The following is a 17,247-nucleotide window of genomic DNA, read 5'->3' on the forward strand; positions in this document are numbered from 1 at the left end:
AATTGAAAATGTCTGGCGTCGGAGTCGCTGGAAAAATTTAATGACTCCACAGCCCTGGTGGGAGTAAGTAGATATTTCCCTTTGACGAGGATCTTGTGTAGCCTAATGAGAGTGTACATTAGGGTTGTCCATAATTTGGAAAATCTCAAAAAATATGCCTATCCATTAGGGTTGTTCAGAATTGACCGACTTTCAAAAAGTCTAGGTTTTCAGTCCGTTTCCCATGCCTTATACCTTAAAAACAAATACTGGCTACTTTTTTTTGTACTTCATCCCCTGCATCCGTGTGCATTTTGCCGTTTTTTCATGCACCAAAAAAATTCTTCGGAATTTGGGGATTCCCCCGTTGTGAGTGACTCGACAGCAACCGCATGTGTTCTCATTGACGTGAAGCGGATGTTCTAGCGTTGATGACGCGCTAGGCACGGCAGTGAAATGGGGATCATTGATTACTCAAGTGTTTTGCTGCTTTGTTGTTGAAGAACTGTGTTTACGATTGAGGTGCAGGACTTACCAGGTAGCTTTTTAACTCATGCTGTTAGCGAGTCTAGCGCAGGATTAGTGATTATAGTATTGTAGCAGTATTGAATTGTTCGATCTAATGGACCTGATACTCTTTCTTGTCCACTGAGATAGAAAACAAAGCTTGTAAATGTCTGTTCCAGTGACTGTGGAAAACAGCCAATCGGTTGCTCTGAATTTTATGTTATTTCCTAAGATAGCAATATACTGGTCGGAGTATTTCCAATTTAGGAATCATTATCTTCTAGAATCAATAACTGGATCTAATCCGACTATTCTTGCTCAAGTTGTGCAGTATGTGTTTGACCTTAGAGAACTGAAATGTTTCCAACTATTCTTTGTTGCTTGACTGAGATGATGTATATTTATTTTTCTAGGATTAGCTCTAGTGCGAAATATCTATAAAAAAGAAGAAAATTGCCATCTAGTGATATAGTATCAAAGAAAACTAGAAGATCACGGTCGCAGACACATCATTTCCTAGCTGGGCCCTCTGAGGAAACATTACGAGATCGAAGCTGCTTACTCTTGGGAAAGTTATGCAGTATGTGTTACACCTAAGAGAGCATTCATATGCGAAAAATGAACCAGTAAAGTTACACATCCAGGACGTAGGAGATGAAGTACGGTAATACGTTTTTGGTTCCTGGCTGCCACAAAGACCATCACACAAGTCAATGCCATTGAAAGATTAGAGACAGTGTGAAAACAGAAACCAAATGGCTGTCACTAGACTAAAGGCCAGCAATATGTATCAAGAAAACAAAGTGACTTTGAAGCCAAGTTGAGTAAGCTATGGGCATGGAGGAGCTCCTGACGCGATGACGACAATTGAAGCAAGTACACTTCTCTCCGGCGATAAGAAACATGAATACAAAACATTTTATCAGGATCAAAGGGGTCCGTGATTAGCAACGATTGGTGGCAAAGATACAGTGTTGAAAGTGAAAACCATGCAACAAAAGAGACGGACCATGAGTGCGAGAGAGTGCACCAGCTTCAAGTAGCGAAGGTGAATTTACAGAGAGCTCATCTATATCTTCGCAGGTAGATGACACTTCCCACAGCAGTGATTTTGAAGTGGCGCAGTCGACATTGCTTCATTGCTTTAAATTTGTGACTCTAAAAGCGCCTGTAAACCTGTTCAACGACAAAGACATATGCCAGGTTTCCGATCGCTTGAAAGTCAGCAATAATGCTGCTACCATGATAACTGCAGCACTGATTGAAGCTTGCGATGGTGACCCTAATGACTTTCATCTTTCAAGATCTGGAACCTATCGACGACGCATTGCAAATCGTTTTAAAATTTCTGAGTCTATTGTTGAAAAAATAGCAAACGATCCACCAAAGCACATCACATTGCACTGGAATGGAAAGCTCACTGGGAGTCGTTTAGGAGAGCAATTTGAGGCCTTGGCAGTGCTGGCATCGTCTACGTGTTGTAACGCATTTGAGAAGGGCAATCTTCTTGGCATTCGAACTCTGGAGAGTGCTACCGGAAAAGCACAGGCTGATCCGTCATTTGAACTGCTGGAACTATATAATTTAACAAAAAATGTCAGAGCTCTTGTGTTTGACACAACATCCTCAAACAATGGAAAAATTGTTCTGTTACTTGAAGAATTGATAAACAGGAAAGTTTTCTACAGTCTTGTCGCCATCATATTCATGAACTAGTCATCCGGGAGATTTGGAAGTGAAGTGTCTATTTGGATCGGCGACCACAGGCCCTGAAAACACAGATTTTAATACCTTCCAAGAAGTGGAAAGATATTGATCAATTAAGAAGCTCTAAAACACTTCAGTTTGATGAAGGCAGCGGGTTGGCGATGAAAGCTGATGAAGCAAAGCAAGAATAATTCCACTGATTAAGCCATATAATGGAAAGCAGAAAGAAGTATTGATAAGAGATGACTACAGAGACTGTGCAACAGGCGCCTTGGTGATTTTAGATGACCAATATGTTGATAATCGTTTTCGCAAGCCTGGTGCTACTATAGCACTGGATGGACGAGTCAAATGCTGTACTGTCAAAAAATGTTCATGTGGAGTGAGCAAATGGGCTATTCTGAAGAGTTCATTAGAAAGTTGGTACGAATAAATATTGCCCAGTTTTCTGTCCCAGCTTAAAACTAATATTGCATGTGACGCACAGAGTAATGATCTCAAATTTCTTCATCACATGACAGACTTTACATCATGCGATTTCACAGTTGCTGATGTGGCATATAAAAAGATGTGAAAACATCATTGGCATCTCACCGAGGAAACGGTGGTATCTACAATGTTTTCGGCTAAACCAAAGATTCCTGACAAAGTGAAGCAAACGATGGCTGCTAAATTGCTGCAAATGCCAATTCTTGAACAATTTCGCAGAGGTATACCTCTGAGTCTAATCTCTGACTCTGTCTCTGAGTCAATGAGTATGGTTGCTTTAATTGGACCGGAATCATGGTTTCTATTCGATGCTATGCATGCCGAACATGATCAGTTGAGTTTTCCAGTTTCGGAATGGCATACAGATCCGCATTTTGTTACTGCTCAAGAATTTGTGAGTAGTGTTGAAGTAGTTAAAGACGCAGCAAAGCGTTTGTTAAAATTGAATACCGACTTTGATGCTTCAAAAACAGATGACTAAGAACAGCGGACGAGCCTCTTACAAGCCGTGGAAGATCACGGGAACAGATATGCCGATTTCTCTAAAGCAACCATTTCATCCACCTGATTCAAGTAGTGTTTGCCAAGTTGATCCATTTCTTTTCCTTATTGTTTCGTTTCCTTTGAACAATGTGATGTTTAAAATGTGGCTGTGAGTGAATGATACATTCACAGTTGTATTGTTGCACATGGTGTTCCCGGAAATTGATGGACAATCTCAGGTAGGGTTGAGGAGTGTAGGATATGTGATCCAACAACATGACTATCAGTCTTAGGCAGTTTTGAGGAGTTCTAAGGGAGTGTAGGACATGAAAATGGTGTCCTGAACCGGCAATACTTTCTCTAATAAGGTTATGTAGCACTCCAAACCGCAATAGCTGCATAAACCCAGCTTATATATGACGTTTACTAGCCTAGTCCGAATGGCGACACTCAAATTTTAGGGGAATCCCCTATTTTTAGCCGATAATTTTCCAGCTCAAAATGCACACGGATGCAATGGATGAATTACGAAAAAAAGTAGCTAGAATATGTTTTTATGGTATAAGGCATGGGAATCGGACTGAAAACCACGACTTTTTGAAAGTCGGTCAATTCTGAACAACCCTACTATCCATGTCTCATTCTGTGGATTATTGATAAAAAACGTCAATGAACCTGCAATAAGCTCATAGGAAAGTCGTTAACATTTGTCTAAATGCGTTTGAAAGTAGCTGCCGTAGAGTGGGCGTGTTAGCGACCATAGAACGGCGAGAAGACTAGTAATCACGAAATCACGTCTCTTGATTGGTTAATCAGCTATGCTTGAATAATCACGACCCCAGCGGATTGCTGATTTTGTGCTTCTACTAGTTCAAGAAGTTTGCTAACGGCAATGATTCGGTAAGCGCATTGTACGTTGGTGAGTTTATAATAAAATCAGACATCTGGTCATTGAATGTTTTAGTGTTCAAACTAGGTACCGATAGGTTTAGAGCAACAATAGCCTCTTGTAGGCATGACAGAGGTGAAACTGCGAATGATTGTGAACTTATAGAACTAAGTATAGATCCCAGAAATACCTATCTGATATGCTTGAGATTACGCCAAGTGATCCTGCTCTTCTGCGTGCAGGTAAAGCATATTAGACATCGCCAAACTGGTGCAGCATACCATGTGAGATGGATTCTGGACGCAATCCTGTATGCTCAGAAGATATGTGGCTCGACCAAGTAGCTTACATTGGATTTCTGAAGAAAAGTGTAACTACCACACCGCTTCAATACATCCTTTTTATGTCCATGTCTGGTTTAATTCAAGCATTAGTCGTGATGCAGCCGGTAATGATCTAAGATTCATTAAGGACATGCTAAGCAATGCAAGTAAATTGTCTTTTTGCTGGTCCCACCAGCATAGTCTGTGCTCATCTTTAGACATCTTTGCACGACATCATTGAGGACTTTGGCAGCACTTACGGGTATGATTCATTATGCTGCAATAATCTGACAAGTGCCAAGCATAAATGACAGATTCATCCAGCCCTTACAGCATTCAAGACTTCAATTATATACCACAACAACAGCCTAATAAGATCAGACAAAGTAGTGTCAATCTCAAGCTTTATATTTGTATTCAATGATGGTACATCCCCTCTGAAACTAGAAATTCGTTTGCCTCTTGCATAAGCGCCTTTGCAATATTTTTATGCTTGTTTTTGTGCTTTCCATCAATGAAATCAAGGCATACAGGCTACAACGGTTACCTCCACAATAAGCCATCCAGTCATGTATTTAAAGATATTGTGAAGCAGCTGTTCTTTGTTCATCATGTATTTCGTAACTCAACATGTTCTGAATTGATCCTAAATCATTATTTGCGGACCAAACCACAATGCGCTTACAGAATCACCGCCGTTAGCTGACTCCTTGACCAGCTGATCAACAAGCCGCCAACGTCGTGATCATTGAAGCATAACAGATTAGCCAATCAAACGCCGTGATTTCATGAATACTAGTCCGCTTGCCGTTCAATGGTCGCTGACACGCCCACTCTACGGCAGCTACTTTCAAACGCATTTAGACAAATGCTAACGACTTTCCCGTGACCTTATTGCAGGTTCATTGACGTTTTTTTATCAATAATCTATAGAATGAGACATGGATACGCATATATTTTGAGATTTTCCAAATTATGGACAACCCTAGTGTACATTTTAAGCAGACGTTAAAAAGTCATCAAACATAATGGTGACGCTGAGATATTTTGCTGAGTCACAATTGGATATTGTTTTCGACTTGGGTGAATTTGTGCATTGACTTATCGACTTGTAGTCGAATCAATGCGCATCACTCAACACCAAGTCATATATGACTCGAGACTTGGACAGCCAAGATAGGCATTTTTTTGTAGCTTCGACGAATAGAAAGTTACCGAAGTACTGGTATTTCGTCAGTGTGGTAAGCCTACCTGAAAAAAGGCTAGAAATGTTAATATAGAGGAAAATCGCTATATTATAAATATTATGTTTGAATTCAGAATCGTTTTGCGTTATTTCACTTCAACACCTGACGAAGAAGCAATGCTTTGAAAGCTCGTGTGATAAATAAAATTATTACATTGCGAGTGGACGCTAAATAAGGTGTGAAAGCAACCAAGATCTTTATATTATAAATGCGAGACATTCCATATCACCCAAGCAGATTGTAAAAGGGCTGAAATTACTTGACCTCGAAACTGAACAGTGAACACAATGACTCAGACTTGACTCGGTGGTGAACTGATAATGAGTTGACTCAACTCGAGTCAAAATATTAAAAGTAATATTAACTTGTGACGCGGCACCTTGGATTGACTTGGATACAAATCGCACAGAATCGCGCCCGACTTTATTACTCAGATACTGACTGATTTACGATTGACAAAATTCTTAAACTTGAAGGAATTAAATCAAATTTCAACCTTCCTACCGAGCCAGAAATCTTCATCACAATCCCCGAATCCTTTCTTGTAGTCATTCCAACCTCGGAAGAAATCCACGTTTCCGTATTTTCGTCGCTGGAAAACCTGAAACGGAATTCAGCAGTTGCTGAAATCTGACGAATGGTCGAGTCTGAAATATTCCAAATTCTACTCACGGTCCATCTCTCGTGTGAACATGTTTTGCGTTTGTAAAACTTCATCTCCGAGTAGCTCAGGAGGTGAAGGAGGTGGAGACCCTGATCATCAACATCCGCATAGCCATCATACCCCCACCAAATTCCCTTCTGGTCTGTTTTGTTGAAGTTTCCATTCAGATTGCTCTCGGCGCATCTGGCATACCACCAGGCTCCCTTCCATTCAGTGGCGCAATTCCCATTCAACCAGTCGTGATCCGCGTCCTTCGTTGTGAATTGCTGATTGTTGCTATATGTGAGAGCATCTTTGGCATTCCCGGAGAATCCGGAAACGTGCAGAGTGTAGTTCTCGGATCCGGGCCCGATGCGAAAGTTCCTGGAAATGTCAACATTTGCAAATCAAATTAGGCCTTGCAAACCACAAGTTTATAGATCATTGTTGCATCACAGTCACACTCTCGCAGCTCCTACTGAGCTGCAGCCTATTATTCCAGACGGCATTGTTGCGTCACGATGGCAAACTTTGTTACAATGCAAAATACCTATGATGTCAGTCTCAACTATTGGTAATTTTGGTGATTTAAACAGTGAGAAATTTGTGGCTAACTCTCTAATTTTTTGTTATTTTTGACTTTTTGACAATTTAAGGAATAGTTTTATTAAAAATAATAAATGCAACAAAACCAATCCATCAACAGTACTGCTGCTGGATGCTGCTGTGTCAGGGAGAGAAATATAGAGTTTTGTGTCCAGCAATAGCTTCTTTCAACTAATTTTGACGATGCCGCTAGTCGAATGAGGACGACTAGACTTGGTCGACTCAGCCGTTTCTGGTCTTGCTTTAACGAATGCATCAACTTCTTCATTGCAGCAGGGTAAGTCCATGTCAAATCAACCGCTCTTGTCACCACTAGGTCTCAGATTGCAATGAAAATGGAGGGGTAGATCTGGTATCCAGTTCTGACTGCAGCAAACTTAATTTTATCAAAATTGGTCAACCCATCACAGAGTTGTCGCATTTTGAAAAATGGCAATTGTGTGCTCACCCAACCATGAAATTCAATTAGTTTTACATTACCTGTTACAGTAACGTTTATAAAACAGCATAGTCAAGTACTTGAGAGTTGATTATGGTGTCTAATGATAGACTAGAAGAAACTCTTGCTATTGAAAGGAAAATTGTCACTTAATCAAGTAGGGTCAGGGGTTAAACCCACCTCATAAACTGACACTTTTCAAAATCGTTCATGCGTAACATGAACTTCAATTATATCTAGCGTAATTCTGTCTACAAGAAAATTGGAAAGTAACATGTCATATGAAAGCTTGTTTGGAGAGGAACATGGCTGACATGTTTTGCTAGCTAATATTTGACGGATAATACCTCTAAATTAACTTAACATAAATACTTCTGAGTCCAGGGGGTAATTCAATTTGAGATTAATCAAAAGAGGGATTGGGTATCTCTTATCAATTTATCAAATATCAATTTATTTTAAATGAATTACATTAGTAGTTTTCAAGTTATTGAATGATACAAAACAAGCTTTTTATGCTCATCCAACCGCGAAATTCAAGTAATTTTTCAGGCTGATTTGAAATTTTCTGTAAATAAGCTATTTTGACAATTAGAGAGTTGTTCTATTTGTTATGTTGTATAAATTGATCTATTCTATCATGCAGGACAAAAATTACTGATTTTTGGTTGACATCCCAAAATGTAACTCATTAACCCCAGAAACCACTGAAGCGTAACAAGAATATTTCAGGGGTCTCTCTCTCATTTCTGTCTGCTTCAAAATTTTTGTAAATGGTGTCATATGAAAGCTGTTAGAACAAAGAATTTCTAGAAAATGAGTAACATGCTGGAGTTTGTCTCAAGGGAACACAGCAACTAAGATATCGAACATCATTTTTTAGGAAAATCACTACATTTTCATGACCTGAAATATACCCTGTTTTCAAAACTTTGTAAGTAAATATTAGCCTACATAAAAACTTGTTTTCTAAGGAATCTATGTTATAACAGCTTTCATTTGCCACACTTCATAACTTTTTTCAAGTAGACAGAAATTAGAGGGAGACTCCTGAAATATTGCCATGCTTGAGTGATTCCCAGAGGCACCATCTTTCAACTTGAGCTAAATTCAGGGCCGTGCACCAAAAATCATTAATTTCGCACTTGAATGATAGAATAGATCAATTTATACAACATAACAAAGTGAACAACATTCTAAGGTCAAAGTAGCCCATTTACAGACAATTCCAAATATACTTAAAAACAGCCCTTCAATTTCGCGGTTGAATGGGCATGAAAAGCATGTTTTTCATCATGCGATAACTTCAGAATTACTCAAGTAATTCATTTCAAATAAATTGCAATTTAGTGAGCCATACTTCATGATGTTTTGAGCCAAATTTCAGCAAAATCTGACACTATGTGGTGACGAAATCCATTTTTTTGGTTGCTCAGACATGGAATTACCCAGCAATCTAGAGCAGGTGTAAAAATATCACAAAGTTTTATAACAAAGTCGAATCGAAGGCAGCATACCAAACGCTATTCCGAAGTATCATAAAAATGAAGGATTGCCAACTGCATCCTACCTAACTTTTCGACTCTTATGGTGATAGTGATAAGTTTTCATCTTTTACTGAGCGGTCAATCTTTAGAGGTTCAGTCACAGATATCTGACACTCCTCATTCAGTAAATAAAGTAACTAATATGATTACTTGACCACACATGTACACAAACAGAAGTTTATTTTCAAAAGTCTGGCAACTCTTCCATTAAAAGGAGTTCAGCGACATGACCATTATGGGTAATGAAGTGTGCAGGTTATGGACTCCCTTTATAGTAACTAATGCCTTTATACATCTTTTTTCTTCATTGATTTTCAAGTGGTTTTATTTCAGACTGCGTACACTTCTACTTTACAAGTATTTCAAGGCATACATATCTCAGTTATTTGCACATGCACATGAGCGTAAACAATAACTACTTCGATGACTCACATTCAATACTATCTATAAACGGTTAGTTACCGGTACACTCTTACAATACTAGCTGACACAGTACGGTTTCACTTACCGATTTCGGACACTTTGCATAGCTTTAGAAGTGCGTTCCTCTGACATTACCACAATATTACACTAGTGCGTGAAAATTAAGTATGAACGGCACTACTGCAGTACGACGGCACTATACGTGTGAGAGTTGCCCGTGTTTAGTTGTCAACTTTCTCGCGTGTTGCGCATCACGGATACGTCATTGAAGAGCTTCTTGGAGGTACAGAACTTCAATATACAATTGAATAGTATATTCATATTGAAATGAACCCGAATATTTTTGGCTGACACTCGTCAGGGGTAATCGTCAGCATCTAGTAGACAATATACTATTCAATTGGATACGCCATTGAAGCAAAATAGTTGGTAGCGATTCACATTTGAAAATGACTCTGCCTTTGGTTGTCTATAAGTCCGTACCTTTGGTCTTAACGGCGTCCGGTCACCTGTCGGTATATGGATGGGTTTTGGCAGCGATGTAAAGACATTGTAGGTACGGCATATTGCGTAATGAAGCAACCATACGCGACATAACATCTGCCTCTATGAATATCTCCTTCACAGCTTCCATGATCCCACTCAAAGACCCAAATCCACAGCAAATCTAAGCAATCAATCCTACCTAACAGCCAACAGGAATAACAAGGACTTCTGCTGTCAACTACTTGACGTCATTTCACGGCTGGATGATTTCGTGTCTGATTTTAGGAATTTCGATTTGTAATTCAAATTACTTGAAAACTATGGGGTAATTTCCATTTTTATTATTTTATTCATATTCCTAACCACATAATGTACGAAATAAGGCAAAGTCATTTTGAAGATGCGGTTGACCTTTAAAAAAAAACGTAGTCATGGCGCCAGATCAATGAATTGATGCATTCGAATAGAGCTCACCTGTATTTAGCCACCAAATGGTCTTTTCCACCTTTCTTCTTCATGTTGATTTCCAACGACATGTCACCTTCCTTTGTGAATTGATGCAATTCCTCGAGCCCTGGAGACCAAACGCAAAAATGCGACAGTTCATACGTGTTAGATAATATCCGTGGCTTGTCTATGTTATAAAAACTTATAACATATGAAAAAGGAAGGATATTTCGAAATAGATATACTTCCATATTAATTGTGCAGAGAGTATGCTATACCAAAATACAACAATTTTGCATGTCACCGTGAATAATATGTTTGCATAAGTTTAATGGTTACATGAAAGTCATTAAACCATCATATAATTTTCGAAGTAAATTAGTAGTACTGCTAGAGTCGGAGTAGGAGTCGGAGTCAGAGTCGGTGTGTTTATATAGCTCAAGTGGTTTAAAGCAGTGACTCTCAACCGGCCCCAAAAATTTAGTGAGAAGTCGCTTTATGACAAAAAAATAAAATTTACATTTATAAAATACTCTTGCTTGGCTTGGCCTCTGTAGCTTTTAATTATAGAATTGCAGGAAAGTTGTGAGTAGACTATGCTAACGTTACGTCACTGCTGTTTCAATGCAATGTGCCCTAACTTTCCAGTTGAACGAGAAGTAGCTATAGATATATATAGGTATGGATAACTTTCAAAACCGAGGAAAATCCTGAAAAAATGGTAAATTTTTCCCACTTCGTGGTCGCTTGACTAAAAAAGAAAAAGAGGCTCAACTCCCGGAAAATACAGTTTTTCTTTCACATTAACAGGTCGTTGACTGAAAAAAGGTCAACTTTCCAGCCCAGCTCCCGAAATAGCCGCCGTACCTTTCTTACAGTGCTGACTTAATGTCAGTCGAATTTGGCCCTATATTCAAACAAAAAAGAGGACAAAATCTCAAAAAATGAGGACATTTTGGCGTGCTCCGAGAACACTTTAAAAAAATCAAAAGAGACGACAAATCCTCTTAAAAGAGGACGTATGGTAAGCACCCCAAACCCCCCAATTGAGGAAGCCGAGCTCGAAGGGGGCCCGAAATTATTTCGTGAATTAGCATAATTATAGAGTATTTTTTGAAAATTTATGCAACTTTTTCAAAAAAATTTCGCGCTAGGCGTGAATTAAAATCGCCACATATCTTGATTAATAATTATTGGCTACTTTTCCCCTTGAAAAAATTAGGCAAGATTTTTAGAAATACCGTAGGCATATCGGCGTTGGCCATTACCGCACCACAACGCCCCAAGACATATAAAGTTTTAGGCCATGTAACATGCGACTCCAAGAAGTGTGCCAGAACAATCGGCAGCGAGAAAAATGACTGCTTTTATGCTGACCCAAAATTTCGTTATATATACAAAATAGCCTACATGTAGGTTTAACTCTTTCGACGCCGAGCTAAATTTGACGATTGTCTTCAAAACGCCGCGATTTTCACCAAATAACCCCAATTTCAACCGATCGTAACTTCGTCGCTACCTTAGTTACCGAGACGTACCTACGTCCGTATTGTAGCCGCGAACGATATCTATCTAATGATGCGTAACGTGCCTTGATTGATCCTGTCGTGTTGCTAGGACAGGCTTCGGTACGAACTGAAGTTTGGCTGATTTCAGGCGCGCTGCTGCCAAGGTATGGATTTTGTTGGTGTTTCTATGGTACTTATAGATTAGCTGTGACGTTGTAAATTTCACAGAATGTTCTTATTATATTATATATCGATAATATATTATCCTTAAATCGTTAATCCCTTTTCAATGGCAACGCGGAGGTTCAGAACCGTCGTGAAATACTGCTGCCGACATGATCTTCGGCCGTCGATGCTTCAAGATTATCATTGTGACGTCAAATCCACAATAATGGCTCGAAAATTTGACTTTTGCTAGTACCGGTACTCAAGTTTGTTTTTCAGGCGCAGTAACATACCGACGGAGCCCATTTGTGTACGATTACAAGCAACGATCTGCACAAAAACATCATTATTTGTCTTCGTTGAGTCCTCGTCATCTCCCGACGCAATTTTACGTTTGAAAAACTTGTATAAATACGTATATATTGGTGTGAAGTCTGTGTTGTCGCAGTACATGTACTGACTTGGTGGCTTTAGTAGATCCGTATATTAACTTAACGCGCGATGTGTCGCTAAAGATTGGTGATAATGATGTAAAATGTCTTTAGGTATTGACATCTGTTGAAAATCATTACCGTCGTGGAAATATATATCGAATAAAGTTACTATTCCGTACAGGTAATCCAGCGAAATTGCCTCGTAGTAGCAAGTCTTGAATTTCGAATTCATTACCGCACAATGCCCCGACTGCCGTGGACGCAAAACGGCATGTCAGATTTTCGAGACAAAAATACGCTCTCTCGATTTAGCGAACATATGGGGATACGCGGCGTTTTGAGGACAATCTCTAGCGAACATATGGGGATACGCGGCGTCGAAAGAGTTAATTGTCCATTATAGGCACCTAAATGACTGGCGCCGACTGTTCCTGTCTTGGCAATCTGAACCTCACAAGACAAATACCATCCCGCAAAATTATATGCCAGTGAAGAAATACCAATCTGAAATCGTGTGATCTTTCAGTTTAGTAGGTTTGGGCAATTCTACATTTTTTGATATAGCAGACAGGAGGTCACGAAATAACATCATGTAAAGAAGTCATACCAAGGGGTCCGCCCGCCCGAAGATATTCAATTTTATGGGGTCTACAGTTTCAAAGGCACCTCTCTCTCAGCTCTATCGGTAAATCTGATTACGTGAGCAGAGAGGACAACCATGCAACCATGAATTATCAAAATATTCGCGCTTCGCGCTGGCTCACTGTACTGAAAACGTACTACGACCTCAACGCAAGTTTGGTTTTTATTAACTAAATGAAGACTCAAGCAACTAAACGCGATACATGAAAACACTCAATATATAGGTAGGGTAATACGAGGGTAATCAACACAAATGATGAGATCACGAAGGAACAATAATCACCACAATCACCCCTCCTTAAAAATAAGACTACACTATAAATAAATCGTTACAAATGACAAATTTTAAAGGTACAAACAAAACAATTTAGGCCCAATCTCCGTATCTATCAGGAGGCCGACGGACGCGAGTAGATCGACGGAGAGATACTTCAGGCATCGGACTGCCATCGACGTCGTCTGGGCGATCTACTTGAGAATCGGTGTTCGTGCGTTCTTTCTCAATTGACTTCATCGATTCTTCAACCACTTGTTCACGCTCCGCTATCTCATCTTCCTCAGTTTCAGACTTTGAGCGCAATGATTCTGTTCGTTCACGAGGAGGACACGGAGCAAGGTCTTTTACAGATACCGTAGTTTCACGACCGTCTCGGCGCTTGACAAGAGCATACTTTGGATTTTCTTCAATGAGTTCGACATATTCGCAAAGAGGATCGCTTTTATTTCGGACAAATTTCCTCAGGAGCGCATCTTTGCTGGATATCATCCAATCTGGAATAGATTGACCGTGCATCGATCGACGACAAAATGAAAAGAAACGTTCATGCGGAGTGACTCCGGTGGCAGTACATAATAATGACCTTATATAGAGTGCAAGGCGTCTGCTAACACCACTTCCCAAGCGCTCTCTGGCAATTTGTGAGATGCGAGTAAGAGTTTAATTGACCTCCATATCGTCTGATTAGCCCGCTCACACTGACTGTTACCCGTAGGGTGGTAAGGAGTGCTACGACTGGTCGCTACACTCTTTCGGATCAAAAACTCGTGGACATCTTTAGAGAGAAAAGACTTTCCCCTGTCACTATGTACATAGCCAGGTAGTCCGAACAAAGCGAACAATGACGATAAACAGCTAATAACAGTCTGCGACGTCATATCGGCGCTTGGGAAGACGAAAGGAAAACGACTGAATTCGTCGATTACAACAAGCAAGTAAGGTCGCTTTCCAGCGACTGGTCCCTTGAAATCTATACTCACGCGATCCCATGCCCTAATAGCTTTAACGAGAGTATAAGCTTCTGGTCTGAAAAATCGAGGTTTAATTTCAGCACATTCTGGGCAATCTCGGCACTCCTTTATTTCTTCTGTGGAAAAAGGTAAACATTTAGCTCGAACGAAATGCATCATCCATCGCACTCCTGGGAGCGACAGAGTTACGTGAATATTCCGTAAGCTCGATCCTGTAAAGGCACAAACTCTCGACATCGAATCGGCGGCTACGTTATCTTTACCAGGTCGATGCTTGATCTGGTATTTGAATGCACTCAATTCGAGTTTCCACAAGGACAATTTTGTATTCTTGATCTTACTGCGATGAGATTTCGCGAATATGAAGGACAGTGCCTTTTGATCCGTGATCAAGGTAAACGGTTTGATATGCAGTAAATATCCCCACTTACGTACTGCCTCAATAATGGCAGCTGCTTCTTTTTCTACGGCAGCGTACCTCTTCTCATGCTTGTTCAGCGTTCTGTGCGCAAACGCAACCGGCCTCCCTCTTTGACTGAGTATTGCAGCAATGGCGAATTCAGAAGCATCACACTCGATGGTAAATTCTTCATCCTCCAGAATGCAGCCGAGACTTGACCGTAGGAGATCGTTCTTCAATTGCCGAAATGCCATCAAGGCTTCGCTGCTTAACGGAAATGTCAAATCGTTGTTACATAACGGACCAATTTTACCGGAAAAATTCGATATCCACTTCGAGTAGTAAGAAAACATTCCCAGACAACGTTTCAAACTTTTTCCGTTAAAAGGCGCAGGTAAGTCAACCAGAGGCTTCAGATGAGCAGGATCAGGCTTTATGGAGTCATGAGCGACGAGGTGTCCCAAAATGGACAATTCCTTAACACAGAACGTGCACTTGTTAACATTCAGAGTTAGATCACAAACCTTCGCGGCGGTTATAAAAGCTTCCAACCGTTCATCATGCTGTTGCTTTGTATCGCCATAAATGGTGATGTCGTCTAGATAAGCGACAGTGCCTTTCAGTACGTTGCCTTCTATAAATCTGTCAATAAAGCGTTGAAACGCAGCAACTCCATTAGTGACTCCAAAGGGAAGCCTGCAAAATTGATATAGACGACCACAAGCTTCGAATGCAGTAAAAGGCTTATCATTACTTCCAAGAGGTACCTGATGGTAAGCGGACTTCAAATCTATCGCAATGTACCATTTACCCCGAGCTACTTCATTTACAACGTTTTCAATCTTCGGAAGCGGATACGCATCTAGCGGAGTATAGCGGTTGATTGTTTGAGAGTAATCAACGACCAATCTCTTCTTGTGTCTGGAGTACTTTACCACTAAGACCTGAGCTCTCCACGGAGACGAGGAAGGTTCAATCACCCCAGATTCCAAAAGTTTTGAGACTTCGTCACGTATAAACACGTTGTCATCATTACTGTAGTTTCTAGACTTGGTAGCCAAGGGCTGCACGTTTCCATCTACAAACCGAAAAATACACGGCGTCTCATCCACTTTAGCAGCTATCACATTACAAGCATCGGTTGCTGCTGCTGCCGTATCAGCGCTCCCGTCAGCGCTTTCATTTGTAACCATACCATCGCCACTGCCACTTGCTCTGCCGCTGTTGATGGTTAGATCTCCATCGCCACTGAATTCAAAAACAACTCTTTTATGCATTTCGAAGAAATTATGGCCTAGAACCAAATCGCAACAAAGATCGTCGAGAACGCCGAACCGAACAGACTTATATATTCGATTACCCAAATCCACAGGAACACAATCGAAACCGTTGACTTCGGCGGCGAATTGTCCTGAAGCAAGTTTGATCATGGTTTGCAGTCCTCTGCCTTTCAACCCAAGCGAAGCGGCTACTTTAGAATCTATGTAATTTTCTAAAGCTCCGGAATCCAGTAAGGCACGCAACTTTGCTTTACGAACATAAGCGGGGACAGTAGTGTTGGACAGCGAGGAACAGCCATTAGATGCAAGAATGGACGAGATTCGAGGTTCGGTGACAGACGCAGCTGTTTTCACTACTTGCGATCGACACATTTTACTGAAATGTTCTTGCCTTTGGCACTTGAAACACCTCACGTACCGAGCAGGGCATAGGGCACGGTCTAAAACGTGACTGTTACCACAAAATATTCACTTCGACGATTGACGACGGACTACCGCAGCTTCACTTGCATCATTATTCGAAGATGTACGATCCGTGCAAGCCACGCCATTAACATTAGCGATCTCGCTTGCATCATTATTTGCAGCAATGTGTGCGGATGCGCAATCTATGTGAGCCATGCTATATATTCACAGTAGCGGTGGTCTCATAGGAACGAGAGAAGCACTCTGCTTTCTCCATAGTGTCTGCAACTTGAAGCGCTTTATCCAAAGATAGTTCCTCGTGTTCCAGAAGACGGAGACGTATATTTGCTGATCGCAATCCAGAAATGAACGCATCGCGTACAGATTCTTCCAAATGCGTTTCTGCGGTAACCGGCTTGAACTCGCATTTCTTGCCCAATGTTAACAATTCTTGTGCAAATTCAGATACGCTCTCACTCGTCATTTGTTTTCTGGCTGAGAGGTTATGACGAGCGTAAATAGTATTGTTCTTCTTGAAATACATCTTCTTCAATTTCTCCATTGCTTCAAGGTAGTTCTCCTTATCTTCAATATACGAAAATATCTCAGCACTCATGTATCCACCCATAATAGCGATCTTATTGATGGCGGCAAGGACGGGTGGATCCGACCCACTTCCAGACGATGCGGAGCCGGCATTTCTTGATTGCTCAACGGCTTCAATATAGCTCTCCAACATACGCTTCCAATGGTTGAAAACCTTCTGGGAATCCACTGCACGTGGTAACACTTCCAACACTGGTACGCGGATGAGCTGCTCGTTGTAAGCAGCCATGTCGTTTAGTTAATAAAATTGTACTGAAAACGTACTACGACCTCAACGCAAGTTTGGTTTTTATTAACTAAATGAAGACTCAAGCAACTAAACGCGTTACATGAAAACACTCAAT

General features: G+C 40.6%; 1 protein-coding gene and 1 long non-coding RNA gene across 2 annotated transcripts in view; one reads left to right on the forward strand and one right to left on the reverse strand.

The window, feature by feature from the left end:
* The window catches only part of LOC145439960 (uncharacterized), a 48,801-nt gene that overhangs the window by 20,716 nt on the left and 10,838 nt on the right, over window positions 1-17,247 (reverse strand). Inside the window, exons 3-5 of the mRNA XM_080317629.1 lie at window positions 10,243-10,342; window positions 6,297-6,651; window positions 6,129-6,225 (exon numbers count right to left, since the gene is read on the reverse strand). Of these exons, the coding sequence (XP_080173755.1) occupies window positions 6,129-6,225; window positions 6,297-6,651; window positions 10,243-10,342 (552 nt within the window). The remainder of the gene's footprint in view (window positions 1-6,128; window positions 6,226-6,296; window positions 6,652-10,242; window positions 10,343-17,247) is intronic.
* LOC145438521 (uncharacterized) lies at window positions 11,635-12,315 on the forward strand. Its single transcript, XR_013914953.1, has 2 exons — window positions 11,635-11,887; window positions 12,168-12,315. It is a non-coding gene; the product is annotated as an uncharacterized LOC145438521 (long non-coding RNA).

Source organism: Botryllus schlosseri, chromosome 5 (assembly GCF_051294905.1).
Source record: "Botryllus schlosseri isolate E-star chromosome 5, Bs_hap1, whole genome shotgun sequence".
NCBI classification, from domain to species: domain Eukaryota; kingdom Metazoa; phylum Chordata; class Ascidiacea; order Stolidobranchia; family Styelidae; genus Botryllus; species Botryllus schlosseri.